The sequence below is a fragment of the Schistocerca piceifrons genome, chromosome 7, assembly GCF_021461385.2.
Source record: "Schistocerca piceifrons isolate TAMUIC-IGC-003096 chromosome 7, iqSchPice1.1, whole genome shotgun sequence".
Taxonomy (NCBI): domain Eukaryota; kingdom Metazoa; phylum Arthropoda; class Insecta; order Orthoptera; family Acrididae; genus Schistocerca; species Schistocerca piceifrons.
This window is the reverse complement of record NC_060144.1, coordinates 350,627,055-350,642,459: the sequence shown is the minus strand read 5'-3', so window position 1 is coordinate 350,642,459 and position 15,405 is coordinate 350,627,055. Positions and strand designations below refer to the sequence as shown.

At 41.4% G+C, this 15,405-nt stretch overlaps 1 protein-coding gene across 4 annotated transcripts in view; it reads right to left on the bottom strand.

Annotated features, from left to right (window-relative positions):
- Window positions 1-15,405, bottom strand: part of LOC124709113 (cytochrome P450 4C1-like) — a 94,757-nt gene that overhangs the window by 64,241 nt on the left and 15,111 nt on the right. For 3 of the 4 annotated variants that reach the window (XR_007005389.1, XM_047240764.1, XM_047240765.1), the window contains exons 3-4: window positions 11,191-11,281; window positions 4,921-5,106 (exon numbers count right to left, since the gene is read on the bottom strand). Coding sequence is in view for 3 of the 4 variants with exons in the window: in XM_047240764.1 (XP_047096720.1) it covers window positions 4,921-5,106; window positions 11,191-11,281 (277 nt within the window). In the remaining variant the exon portion in view is untranslated. The remainder of the gene's footprint in view (window positions 1-4,920; window positions 5,107-11,190; window positions 11,282-15,405) is intronic. The other variant, XM_047240766.1, reaches the window with a different exon arrangement.

Here is a 15,405-nt window from a genome sequence, read left to right as displayed (position 1 = left end):
AGGTTCATGTAAGTGCGGGATAAGTCATTGCAAATGTGAAACGTTGGCACATTAATAACAGGTGTAACTGCCAGAATGTCAAATGCAAGCATGTAGACGTTCATTCACGTCGGTCACGGTGCGATGTATATTGGTGGTGTGGATTCCACTGGAGTTGTCGTCTGATGATGTTCCATATGTGCTCGACTGGAGACAGGACTGGTCATCGAGCAGGGCAAAGAAATATGTAGACACTCTGTAGAGCATATTGTGTTTCATAAGCGGTATGTGGGCGAGCGTTATCCTGTTGGAAAACCCCCATTTAATCCAGTTCATGAATAGCATCACAAAAGGTGGAATCACCATATTGACGTACAAATTTGCAGTTAGTCTGTCTGTGATAACCACGAGAAATCTTCTGCTGTTATACGAGATCGGACCCCAGACGATATCTCCAGATGTAGGCCCAGTGTGTCTAGCACGCAGACAGGTTGGTTGTAGACCCTCAATTGTCCTCCTAGCCAACACTCGGCCATCAAAGGCACCGAATCAGAACCTGCTTTCATTGTACAATACAACAGCCTTCCAATGAGCTCTTGCTTGATGCCACTGAAATCGCAAATCACAGTGGTTTGGGGTAAGTGAAATGCACGCTACGGAGCGTCTGGCTCGGAGCCATCCTTGTAGTAACCGATGTTTAACAGTTCGTTGTATCGCTCTGCTGCCAACTGCTGCTCAGATTGCTGCTGCAGATACAGTAGGATGCGCCAGAGTTATGCGCCGAACACGTTGGCCGTCCCTCTCGGTAGCGTCCGGAGTACGGTCTTACTGCGACTTTGCATCATGCACAGTGGATACATCCCTGCCAAAGTCTCTCCGAAGTATCGCAAAAGGAATATCGTGTTCCTCGCAGTCTTCTATGTACCACCTCGCCCAAACTCAGAGGGGTGTTCATAATGACGTCTCTGTCGCCTTGAAGGCATTCTTACTGACATAAACTCACCACGTTCAATTAGAAAGATAAATAATGCTCACGAGCGTTACAGTGTTTATTTAATGCAAACCTGATTTGCATCCTCATAGCGGCGCTACTAGCACCACTCTTATGCGACTGGTGCAAAATATGAACAGACACCATCTTTCTCATGTATAAAAACGCTTATCAACTTTCGTTTATATCGCACAACTCACTTTCGACGCTGTGATTTTATCCCGTCAGTATATAATAGTAATCATCATCAAGTATTCTCTTTCATCGCTGAATAAAGACATCTACTAGGCTTTTCCGAGAGGCATTCGATACGTTTCCGCACTGCCATTCAGTGAACAAAATACGAGCTTACTGAATATCGGACCATGTTTCTGACTGAGTTCAAAACTTACTAAGATGTTGAACTCAATATGTTATTCTTAAGTGGATGAAATCGACAGATATTATGGTAATTTCTGCAGTACCTGAAGGGAGTGATACGGGATCATTACAGTTTACTATGTAAATGATCTAGTAGATAGATAACGTTGGAAGCTCTATGAGGTTTTTTTGGAGCCGTTATTCTCGTCTATTCGAAGGTTGCAACAAGAGAAAAATGGAGAGGATCAATAACTGGTGCAGAGACTAGCAAACTCATTATGAACGTAAAAGAAAGTAACATTACTGCTGCTTTACGCTATTTCGCAGTGCCACTACTTCGGTGGAGACACCATCACCCACCTTGAGTATGGCGCTGATATATTGCGGGAATGTCATAGTCAGCGTCCAAGGACGAAAGTCAGGTAATTTCCGAAATGTTGCTTCCTTTACGTCATACAGGAATTGTCTAATGCACAGTACTTTTAAGTGAGCATAAGACAGTAACAACTAGTGAGACACGTTTCAAGCGGTAACTGTACGAAACATGGGTAAATGTAAGGACATGACAGAGTACCACAAAAAGGGGAAGTCGTGTTTGGTCATGCACATGGTCATACTATGTATGAAGTTCGATTTGTTGGTGTTTTGCGGCGGACGCTTCAACGTGTACACCATCAGTAAAATACGATGCCAGAATTGTGGTCGGAAAATGATCCTTACTGAGAGGGACCAAAGACTCGTTTTGCGACTTGTGAACCAAAATCGCTTCGAAACCCGATAGGAACTGTTGCAGACAGTGAAGGAAGGGTTATCTGCACCTGTTAGCGAGAGAACATTGCGATGAGAAATGCATACAATGAACATTTAGAGCCGGACCTCTCGGAGAAGGCCACTGCTCATACAGGCACATAAAGACGACGACAACCACGAAGTTCACTGGGCTGGAAGAATGCGTGAGTGGTTTTCTAAACACTGTACCACCATATCAAATCTCGACTAGCTTGCAAAATCACCTGATGTGAACCCCACAGAAAATATGTGGGATATGTTGGGACAGTAAAACGCCGACATCAGCATCCCTGCAAATTTGGTGTAATTGCGCGATCAGATCATCAGCGAGTGATTTAACATTGATGAAACGCACCTCCACAACCTTGAGGTCTCTTCTCCTAATCGAATCTAGGCTGATATGAAATCCATAAGTGAAATTACACCACATTAAATTATAATTTTTTTGAAACACAGTGCCAGGAAAAACAGCAGTCTTCATAAAATTATAACTTTTTTCAAAACTCATAGTCGTGATAACATTTAAGCTCTTTATTTCTATTTTTAGACGACCGGTTTCGATCGTCTAAGAGATCATCTTCAGATCTCACATTCTGTGAAGAGGAACAAAACATAATGCTTCAGTTATAATCGAAACGGACACAAATTTAGAACAATGTAGAATAAGTGCGCAACTGATGTATCCGGGCGTGAACACTGCTACATACCGCACCGCCGCCGGCAGTTAAATAGCGAAAGTCTCACACATTGTCTCTCGCATAACGTCACTGGTAGCCAGTGGCAGTGAAACTTGACTACATTGCGCGAAGAACATATATTAGATGTTAGGAGCTTGAACGTTGAGAAAATAATGAAGAGTATTTTGATGTTATTAAGAAGAACGTACCGTTATGAAAAGCGACGAAATAGAGAAATATTCACTACTCAATGACAGTCTCTTTATAACGTGGGCTGCTCTCTGCAGAGCCTTCTGGTAAAAGTGAACATAGCAAAGTCGGTCGGTAGGACGGCAACTTGATAATCAAAGAGACGAAATATGTTCTATCAATTGTCATAAGTGTTACGGATTCCCGCTGCCATAAAGATCATCAAGGGAATATTTGCAGCACTTTTTTACTACATTATTTTATTTTAGTGTTTGGATTGTGACTGTAGCATTATGTTTTATTCCTCTTCACAGACTGCAAGATCTGAAGATCTCTTAGAAGACCGAAACCGGTCATCTAAAAATAAAAATAAACGGCTTAAATGCAATATGTGCTATGAAATAAGTGTTAAATTGGGACGGTAATGATATCTCTAGGGGTGACTAATATTTTGTCCAGTGAAATACCTCTATTTGTCTCACTGGCATGTGAACTCACACATTTTCAGAATTAAAAGTGAGATAAATCATGGTTTAGCATCTTCGGGGGATATTGTCTGCTTCAGTTACGGTGCAGATCTCAAGAGGCCTTAGAACTCTGTTGCCGCTATACCGGGTGATAATGTGAAAAGTATGAAATCAACGTAATCATTTGTTGATGTTGTGGTCTTCAGTCCTGAGACTGGTTTGATGCAGCTCTCCATGCTACTCTATCCTGCTCAAGCTGCTTCATCTCTCAGTACGTACCGCAGCCTACATCCTTCTGAATCTGCTTAGTGTATTCATCTCTTGGTCTCCCTGTACGATTTTTACCCTCCACGCTGCCCTCCAATACTAAATTGGTGATCCCTGGATGCCACAGAACATGTCTTACCAACTGATCCCTTCTTCTAGTCAAGTTGTGCCACAAACTCCTCTTCTCCGCAATTCTATTCAATACCTCCTCATTAGTTATGTGATCTACGCATCTAATCTTCAGCATTCTTCTGTAGCACCACATTTTGAAAGCTTCTATTCTCTTCTTGTCCAAACTATTTATCGTCCATGTTTCACTTCCATACATGGATACACTCCATACAAATATTTTCAGACGACTCCCTGACACTTAAATCTATACTCGATGTTAACAAATTTCTCTTCTTCAGAAACGCTTTCCTTGCCATTGCCAGTCTGCATTTTATATCCTCTCTACTTCGGCCATCATCAGTTATTTTGCTCCCCAAATAGCAAAACTCCTTTACTACTTTAAGTGTCTCATATCCTAATCTAATTCCCTCAGCATCACCCGACTTAACTCGACTACATTCCATTATCCTCGTTTTGCTTTTGTTGATGTTCATCTTATATCCTCCTTTCAAGACACTGTCCATTGCGTTCAACTGCTCTTCCAAGTGCTTTGCTGTCTCTGACACAATAACAATGTCATCGGCGAGCCTCAAAGTTTTTATTTCTTCTCCATGGATTTTAATACCTACTCCGAATTTTTCTTTTGTTTCCTTTACTGCTTGCTCACTAATCAGATCGAATAACATCGGGGATAGGCTACAAACCTGTCTCACTCCCTTCCCAATCACTGCTTCCCTTTCATGCCCCTCGACTCTTATAACTGCCATCTGGTTTCTGTACAAATTGTAAATAGCCCTTCGCTCCCTGTAGTTTACCCCTGCCACCTTTAGAATTTGAAAGAGAGTATTCCGATCTATGATCAGTATAACTAGTCATACAGTGGATGTGCGAAGCAGGTACTGCCCTTGAAGCTAGTATCGACCTTATTAATTTTGGAAGACGGGGTTATTTGCTCTCCGGACTTCTTTTTCGGCAGTTATCATATTGGATGAGCTTCGGAGAATTGGAATAAAAATTAAATTCTATTCTCTATTCTTTTTTTTAACGTGTAGTTTATTTCAGCTATCTTTTTCATATTGTGTAGACTTACCACATATGATGTCCAGGGCACAGCGTGTAATGAATGGGTAGATATCGAACGTCTTTCCATTAGCTTTAGGTTTCAGTTTCTCTACTAGGACCTCCCCATTTTCAGCAAATATTTCGACGAAGTTGTCTAATATACGGAAGTGGAAAGCAGGTGTAATCATTTTACGATGCATATGCCACTTGGAACCTGTAAATGTAAAAGCTGATTTCAGTAACGGCCTACAGTTACTGCTATTAGAAATAAAAAGTATACAGTCCCGCCTCCACCGCCGGCGGATAGCATTCTGTAAGTCTTCCACTATTTCATAGAGAGAGAAACTCGATGTCTTGCAAGATGTCCTGTCTTCCAACACCAGCCATCTTAAGATGAGTGTGTGTGTATTAATGCTCATCCATCTATTGCATATAAATTATGGTAATAATCATTAACCACAGGTTTAAGAATTCCAAACAGTACAAAAGTCCATGTTAGATAAACTAAAATATCACCACACGTTTGCCGTATTAATACTTTCATTTCTGGGGTAAGCATAATAAAGTAAAATTATATATTAATTACTGTATAATGTATCATAACAAATAAACTCCGATAAAAGTCATCGCAAGGCACAAAGTGCTTAAAAGAGATTCTGCGCTCTTAAAAAATGCAACTTAATTGCATTGGCATTTTGCATATTTAAATCAAATTTATCCTTCAGATTTTAACATGACAAAACAAATAACACCAAATATGTACAGATATCAATAACACATTGAAAGAAGGAGGAATTTTTAATTGTTTTATTGATATGTTAACATAAATCTCTACGTTGATTTTATTGTCACTATCTTATGACTTAAAACCCTGAATGAAGTTGTCTATTTAATTTTTGTCATTTTTTAAATTTTTAAACTAAAGTAATGAAATAATTTTCTTCTTGTGTCTTGGCATCCAGTAAGAAGCAGATAATCAATTTATTTCATAAACAACAGGACTTTAAACTGTTCATATACGGTAAAATATTCGGAAATAGTATAAGTTAGAATTTGTGATTGTCATTTAGAACGCTGAGGGGTACATGACTCTACGCAGGCGCTGTCTTGTGTTTATGATTAGGGAGTCGAGTTCCTGCGGAATTCAGTTGCAACTGTTGTAAGGGTTTTGTTTTATACAGAAAATTGTAATTTCGGTAATATTTTGGATGTCACGCTGAAAAATAAAGCTTCAATAGCATCTGGGTAATAGTGGGCAACATCTCTGCCAAAGAGGTTGGGCTGCGAGAGACTGTTAGTAGAGCCTTTGCTTGTGAGTGGAGTGCAGTCTTGGAGAGAGAGGAGGAGGAATCGAGTTGTATCTTGTGATGGAGTAAGATATGCCTGCAATAACTTTCTGATACTATTTTTCATTTATGGGGAGATATTTTCTAACTTCATTCAGAAGACTTCAAAAGGTGCTGTAGTAGAGCATTTGCCAAGACATCTAAGCGTAGCAATTAACTTGGTCAGCAATTTAGAATGGGAGATTTTTATCATAATGTAACAATGTGTGATTTACTGATTTTTTTCCGAAATGGATAGAATACGTGTTTATAAGAAACTAAAGAGAATTTGTTCATGATTTTCCACTAGTAATGTAAAATGAATATCTAATATTTCATGTGTTAAAATATTTTGCCTTAGTGATGTCTAAATCTATATCTACATCTACAATGATAGTCTGGAAATCACATTTAAGTGCCTGGCAGAGGGTTTATAGAACCATCTTCAAAATCCTCTATTATTCCAATCTCGTAAAGCGAGTGGAGAAAAAGAAAACCTATATCTTTCCGTGAGAGCTCTGATTGCCCTTATTTTATTATGGGGATCGTTTCTCCCTATGTAGGTTAGCGTCAACAAAATATTTTCGCATTCGGAAAAAAGTTGGTGATTCAAACTTCGTGAGAAGATTCCGCCGCAACGAAAACCACCTTTGTTTTAATGATATCCATCCCAAGTACTGCATCATTTCAGTGACACTTTCTCCCTTATTTCGCAATAGTACAAAACGTGCTGCCCTTCTTTGAACTTTCTCGATGTAGTCCGTCAATCCTATCTGGTAAGGATCCCACAATGCGCAGCAGTATTCTACACACATCAAAACCGTTTTGCCTCACCACGGTTCCCAGAACTCCTGAAGACATACGTTGACTGTGGATATTGTATCACAGACACAGTCTCTTTGACTGTTCAGAGATGTCACTAAACCCGTCCAGAAATGTAAACAACCATGCATGAGCAGCGCCTATGAGACGGAGGGGGTCCGACAGCCGATCAGTTCCAGTCATTCCACCAGGAAGGAGGTACACGGTTCGTGTTGTCTGTAGTTCAACCATGCCTAGACGCTCAATACGGCGGTTCGATCGCGTCCGCATTGTTACTTCGTGCCAGGAAGGTCTCTCAGCAAGGGAAGCGTCCAGGCTTCTCGGAGTGAGCAAAAGCGATGTTGTTTGGACGTAGAGGAAATACAGAGAGACAGGAACTGTCGATGACATGCCTCGTTCAGGCCGCCCAAGGGCTACTACCGCAGTGGATGACCGGTACCTACGGATTATGGCTCGGAGGAAAACTGACAGTAATGCCACCATGTTGAATAACGCTTTTCGTGCAGTCATAGTACGTAGTGTTACGACTCAAACTGTGAGAAATCGGTTGCATGATGAACAACTTCACTCTCGAATTCCATGGCGAGGTCCATCTTTGCAACCAAAAGACCGTGTAGGGTGGTACAGATGGGCCCAACAACATGCCGAATGGACCGCTCAGGACTGGCATCACGTTCTCTTCGTCGATAAGTGTCGCATATGCCTTCAACCTGACAATCGTCGCAGACGTATCTGGAGGCAACCCACTCAGGCTGAACGCCTTAGACACACTGTCCAACGAGTGCACCAAGGTCGAGGTTCACTGCTGTGGTCATGGAAGGCGCCGTAACGGCTGTGCGATATGTAAATGCCATCCTCAGACCGATAGTGCAAAAATATCGGCAGCATATTGGCGAAGTATTCATCTTTATGGGCGACATCGGGTGCCCCCATCGTGCACATCTTGTGAACATTCTGGATAACGACATTGTTCGACTATAGTGGCCAGACATGAACCTACTGAACATGTGTGGGGCAGAATGAAAAGGACTGTTTATGGACGACGTGACGCAACAACCACACTGACGGATCTACGCCAAATCGTCGTTGAGGAGTGGGACAATCTGGACCAACAGTGCTTGATGAACTTGTGAACAGTATGCCACGACGAATACATGCATGCATCAATGCAAGAGGACGTGCTGTTAGGTACTAGAGGTACCGATGTGTACAGCAATCTGGACCACCACCTCTGAAGGTCTCGCTCTATGTTGGTACAACAAGCAATGTATGGTTTTCATGAGGAATAAACAGGGGGTAAATGATGTTTATGTTGACCTCTACTCCAATTTTCTGTGCAGGTTCCGGAACCGAGGTGATGCAAAGCTTTTTTTGATGTGCGTGTAAAAGAGGACGGACAAGCGTAGTGTAGGCAGTCTCTTTAGTACCAGTAGATCTGTTACATTTTCTAAGTATCCTGTTAATGAAACGCAGTCTTTGGTTAGCCTTCCCCACAGCATTTTCTATGTGTCCTTTCCAATTTAAGTTGTTCGTAATTGTAATTCCTAGGTATTTAGCTCAATTTACCGCCTTTAGATTTGACTGATTTATCATGTAACCCAAGTTTAAAGGATTCCTTATCATTGGAGGACCTCACACTTTTCCTTATTTAGGGTCAATTTCCAATTTTCGCACCATACAGATAATTTTCTAAATATTTTTTTAATTTGTTTTGATCTTCTGATGACTTCAGTAGTCGATAAACAACAGCGTCATCTGCAACAACCGAAGACTGATGATCAGGTTGTCTCACAAATCGTTTATAAGGAACAGCAAAGGGCCTATAACACTACCTTGGGAAACGCCAGAAATTTCTTCTTTTCTACTCGATGACTGCGAACTGTGACCACTCTGACAGGAAATCATCAATCTAGTCTGAACTGAGACGATATTCCATAAGCACGCAATTTCACTACAAGCCGTTTGGGTGGTACAGTACCAAAAGCCTTTCGGAAATCTAGAAATAGGGAATAAATCTGAAATTCTTTGTCAATAGCACTCAGTACTACGAGCGAGTAAGGTGCTAGTTCTGTTTCACATGAACGATGTTTTCTAAATCCATGTTGACTGTGTGTCAATAGACATAATTCGAGGTACTTCACAATGTTCGAACGCAATATACGAAGTTAAGTCAATTATTATCTGCAGTTTAGGTATATTTTTGTTTGTTTTGGTAGTACTGTTATTTTACGTGGATGACGCGTGCTCTGTTTAATTGTTGTTATATCTTTGCAATTTTCAAGCTGCTAGGTTAGTTTCGTTATCGCTGTCGTGCTGTTAATCATGGCTGCTCCGCTGTCTATTTGCACCAAAGAAGAGCAACGTTCAGTGATCCGTTTTTTGTGGTCGGAAGGCGTATCAAGCATCGAAATTCATCAAAGACTATCGGTGCAGTAAGGGAAAAGTATTTTTCCATAACGGAGTGTCCAACAATGGACTGAAAAATTTAGAAAAGGTTGCACAAGTGTTACGCACGATGGAGCCGGACCACCGTTTACCTCCACAAATGAAGAAACCATTGATCGTTCACGTGAAAAGATTCTCTTAGACAAATGATTAATTAACGAAGTGGCACATCCTCTGCAAATTAGTCAGGGTTCTGCCTACGAAATCATCCACAACAGACTTTGGTTTCATAAAGTTTGTGCGAGATGGGTCCCAAAATAACTCACCCAGTTGCATAAACAAAATCGCTTGGACATCTGCAAAAAACATTTGTATCGCTATGGTAACGAAGGGTACAACTTCTTAGACAGGATCACTACTGGTGACGAAACATGGATCCATCATTACGAACCGGAGACTAAACGGCAGAGTATGGGAAGGAAAAGTCTAAATTCGCCGTGAAAGAAAACGTTCAAGACCAAACCGTCCGCAGGAAAACTGATGCTTACGGTTTTTTGAGATGTATAAGGTCTTGTACTTGAACATTATGGCAAGGGGCACAACAATCACTTGTTTGGTCCACTCAAACAGGCATTAATTGGCCATTGATTTGCCTCGGACGAAGCAGTGAAAGAAGCGGTGCATTCTTAGCTCGCAGCTCAACCGAGAACCTTTTATGAGTGCATCAGGAAGCTTGTACAACGATGGACGAAGTGCGTTGAAACGCAAGGAGACTATGCCGAAACATGATGTTCGTGATAGTTCCCTATTTGATTACAATAAAATTTTATAGCTACTTTGCGGATAATAATTGACTTACCCTCGTAAATACCACATTCTGTGTGTGCAGATGCTCACTCATCAAGGTAAGTTTCAAAACTTACTGATTGACAGTGAGTGTAGAACTGCTGTGGCAAATTTGATGCGGTACATTTTCCACGCTCCGTGAGACCCACTGGCAGAGAGTATCGTTCCGATGTTTCACTACTACGTAACAGTTCACTAATATTCAGTTCTTTTGAACCGTATCCTCATTCAAATAACCGTAACAAATTACCAGCAGTAAGCCATTTACATGTGTACAGAATGGGGCTCCATTCTCCATTTCACAGGGGTCCACTACAAGTTTGTCACTGTTACACGTATTAATTCTTGGTAGGATCTTTCGGGTGGTTTTCTCATCCATTGTCGTCTAGTTATACTATGCGGTTTAATGTAACCGTGAGCTACTGTTTCAAATCTGAATTCGTTATCGAAGTCGGATGGCGTTACATTTATTATTGGGGCGTGAATTTATTTCTATTGAGGTATAACTTCATTAAATTAGGGTGAACGATTGTACTAGTAGTATTAGTTTCAATTTCTAACAATCAACCTTACACGTTTGACAAACTCTGAGTCACTTATGTTAAACAGCCGCAATTTTAAATTACTTTTGAACTTGAGAAAGGTCAGCGTATCCCCCCTATGCTATATTAAAAGAGTATTACATTGTAACTATGCAAATGGGATGTGACAGTTTCATACGTTGGTAAAGGCTTTGTCTTACTGCCTACAGATTTATCATTATCAGGTGATTTGAATACATTTAACTTGGTTCATCTACCGTGCAAATTTTTCAGATCTGAATTCAATACATTGCTTTCGTTGCCACATATCGTCAGTAATACTTATCACAGTTTATGTCACTATTTCTCTACCTTTATTGAGTAACGAGTGATACCAACCTGAGCTGGTGAGGAGACCTTCTCCCAGCCAAGGGTACAGGAATGAGTAGAAGGTGGACTTCTCAATTAACTCGCTGCTGGACATTATTTTCTGAAACAACATGAAAGAGTCATCAGATCTCACTGTCTTTTAGCTGCACAAATTACACTTATATGCTGCTCAGCAGAAAATGTCTTACAAAGTGTAAAATAGTGATGTATGCGGAGTCAATCATATCTTACTTTTATTAGTTTCCGCAATGAAAGACAACAGAGATTTGGATTGAGTAAAGGAATGGAGACAAATGCTGTTATGGACTGATACTGCTATGCAGTAATGATAGTCGCTTTAGAGGTAAAGATGACTCAACACAGAGGATGATTTGAACCCGGTAGTATTTAATGTATCTGTGTAGGTGTAATAAACAGATCGTCAGCTAGTTGTCTCCAGGATAACTACCACAGTAAAAGCTAGTCAGAGAATGAGCTTGTTATTATACTGTTGACCATTAAAATTGCAACACCAGAAACTATGTGAAATAAATTTTACTTATTGTGATTACATAATACAATGGGATGAACAAAGGATCAAATCTGCACGTTGATTTGCAGATGAGCAGGATTCGAATTGCTGTACACAGGGTTGCCAACTGTGGCAGCAGCTACAATCGTAACCCAGCTGATCATGGAGTCAAACTTCGGTGACAGTAGGAACACGTGACGTTCCTTGCTGCGTCAACTCTAAGGTAGAGTTCATGAACTTGGGTGCCAGAGAAACCCACATGTCGTTCCTTGCTGCTTCCCCTCTAAGGCAGAGTTCATGAACTTGGATACAGATAGGGCCAATGACATTCCTTGCTGCTTCGTCTCTAAGGCACAGTTCATAAACTTCGGTAACAGGCAGGCACACATGACATTCTTTGTTGGCTTACCTCTAAGGCACAGTTAATGAACATGGGTGACAGATAGGTGCACACTACGTTCCATTTTGCTTCATCTCTAACGTAGAGTTCATGAACTGTAGTGGTGTACCATTCTGTCAGTAACCTATGACCAAATATTTCCAGTGGGTGAGAAATCTGTAGAACGTAATGGCCGGGGCAAAAGTCGATCAAACCAGTGTGTTGAGGTCGTTTGAGACTGCATGGGAAATAATGCAGTTTTGAATTAACATGTTGAGAGGTAATGCTATGGAACTGCGTCTGATATGTAGTACATGCTGCCCAAAAAATAGGTTATTTGAGCCAGTGGTCATGATGTTGCGCACTCAGAAGAACACTATATCATTGAGCTATGCAGTCCGTCAGCTTTATTCTTCTCAGAGCCTCCATAAACGGATACAATGATTATGAAACATAGACTGTGTTCGCACATTATGAATTACCTCGATGAAAATGGTTTATTGAGAAATAGAACGGATTCAGAAAACGTCGCTTTCGTGGAATACAACTTATTTACAAGAAGTAATGAGAACATCAACATGGGATCTCTAATTGATTCCATATGCCTACATTTCAAGAATGCTTTTGACGCCGTTCAATGCGACTTGTAATCAGATTGCGTGCCTACTGAGTATCGTCTCAGTTGTGAACCCGGATTCGTAAATTGGTGTCAGAAAGGTTACAGCGCGTAGTAACTGACGGAAAGTCATCGAGGCGAACAGAAGTCATATGTAGTGTTCCCCAAGGAAGTGTTATAGTCCCTCTGCTGCTCGTAATCTATATAAAAGCGTTACGACACAATCTGAACAGCCCTCTTAGACTGCAGGCAATGCTATCATTTACCGTCACAAGTCAGCAAATCATGAAACTCAATTGCAAAAATATTTACACAAGATATCTGTATGCCGCGGAAACTGGCATTTGGCTTTAAATGGTGACAAATATGAAGTCATACACAGGAGTACTAAGAGGAATCCGCTAAATTTCGGTTACACGATAAACCACACAAATTTAAAATCTGCGAATGCAACTAAATACGCTTGAATTACAATCGTGAATAACTTTAAATGGAACGATGACATAGATAATATTGTAAGGGAAGGTAAACAATGACTGAGACTTATTGACAGAACACCTAAAAGATGCAGCAAGACTAGTAAAGAGACTCCCTACACTACGGTTGTCTGTCCTCTTCTGGAGTGCAGGTGGACGGTGAGGGATCCGCATCAGGTTCAAATGGCTCTAAGCACTATGGGACTTAACATCTGAGGTCATCAGTTCCTAGACGTAGAACGACTTAAAACCTAACTATCTAAGGACGTCACACACATCCATGCCCGAGGCAGGATTCGAACCAGCGAACGCAACAGCAGCTCGGTTCCGGACTGAAGCGCCTAAAACTTCTCGGCCACAGCGGCCGGCGCCGCATCAGGTATGATTGACATCGATCAATTCCAGAGAAGGACAGCTCGTTTTGTATTATTGTCAAATAGGGGGCACAGCTTCAAGATATGATACACGAGTTGGTGTGGCAATCGTTGAACCAAAGACGGGTTTCGTTGCGGCGTGACCATTTCATAAAATTTCAATCACTGACATTCTCCTCCGGGTGCGAGAACATTTTGTTGGTTCCCACCTACGTAGAGAAAAATGAAAATTGTAATAAAATATGATAGCCGGCCGGAGTGGCCGAGCGGTTAAAGGCGCTACAGTCTGGAACCGCACGACCACTACGGTCGCAGGTTCGAATCCTGCCTCGGGCATGGACGTGTGTGATGTCCTTAGGTTAGTTAGGTTTAAGTAGTTCTAAGTTCTAGGGGACTTGTGACCACAGCAGTTGAGTCCCATAGCGCTCAGAGCCATTTGAACCATTTTGAATAAAAGATGATAAATCCGAGCACACACTTTTAAGTGTTTGTTTTTCCCATGCGCTTTTCGAGAGTGGAACGGTAGAGAAATAGCTTGGAGGTAGTTCGATGAACCCTGTTCCAGGCACTTGATTGTGAACTGCAGACAAGCCATGTAGATGTAGATACATACACTGTGATGGCGTACGCAGATCCGAGGGAACTCATCTGCTCGACGTGGAGCCACTGACGCGTCCAGAACGGTCTTCGGCCGCTAGCCTGTCGGTTTGCCTCTGCTGCAGCCTCATGGGAAACGGCAACAATGGTCCCCTTACTCATGGCCCTCGTTGCTCCAAACGTCGTCGCACTGTGCTATGTAAATATGGATAAGTAGCCTTGCTCAGACATTCGGTCTGCCACTCCTTGCTCCACTGGCTTCTATCCATATCTCTGATCACAGCAGGAATTAATCTCTGTTGGGTTCCACTCGTACAACTACATCTACATGACGCTCTTCATCGAACCACCTTCAAGCTGTTTCTCTATCGTTCCAATCTCGAACAGCGCGCGGGAAAAACAGACACTTAAATTTTTACGAGCGAGCTCTGATTTATTTTGTTATGATGATCATTTATCGCTATATAGGTGGGCGCCACAAAATATTTTCGCATTCGGAGGAGAAAGCTGGTGATTGAAATTTCAGGAGAAGATCCTGCCGCAAGGAAAGCAGCCTTTGTTTTAATGATTGGCACCCCAATTCTCGTATAATATCCGTCGGCACTCTCTCTCAAGTTTCGTGATGATACAAAACGAGCTGCCCTTATTTGAACATTTTCTGTTGCCTTCGTCAATCCTATCTGATGTGGATCCCACACCGCGCAACAGTACTACAAGAGTGGGCAGATAAACATAGTGTAGGCAGTCTCCTTCGTAGATCTGTTGCATTTTCTAAGTGTTCTGAACATAAAAAACAGTCTTTTGTTAGCTTTTCCCACAACATCATCTATGTGAAAGTGGTTTAAGTTATTTGTAACTGTAATCTCTAAGTACTAACAGAACACACAGTTTTTAGATTTGTGTGACTTATTGTATAACCGTATAACCGAAATTCAGCGAATTCTTTTTAGTACTCATGTGGATGGCTTCAAACTTTTTATTATTTAGTCAACTGACACTTTTCGCACCATACAGATATCTTGTCAAAATCATTTTGCAATTGGTTGGGATTATTTGATAACTATACAAGACGGTAAAGGTCGGCATCATCCGCACGCAATCTAAGAGGGCTGCTCAAAAGGCTTCCTAAACCGTTTATGTAGATCAGGAACAGCAGAGGATCTTTAACACTTCCTTGGGGAACACCGGATAATACTTGTGTTTTATTCGGTGATTTTCCGTCGTTGCTATGAACTGTGATCTTTCTGCCGGAAAATCACAATTCCTGTCGC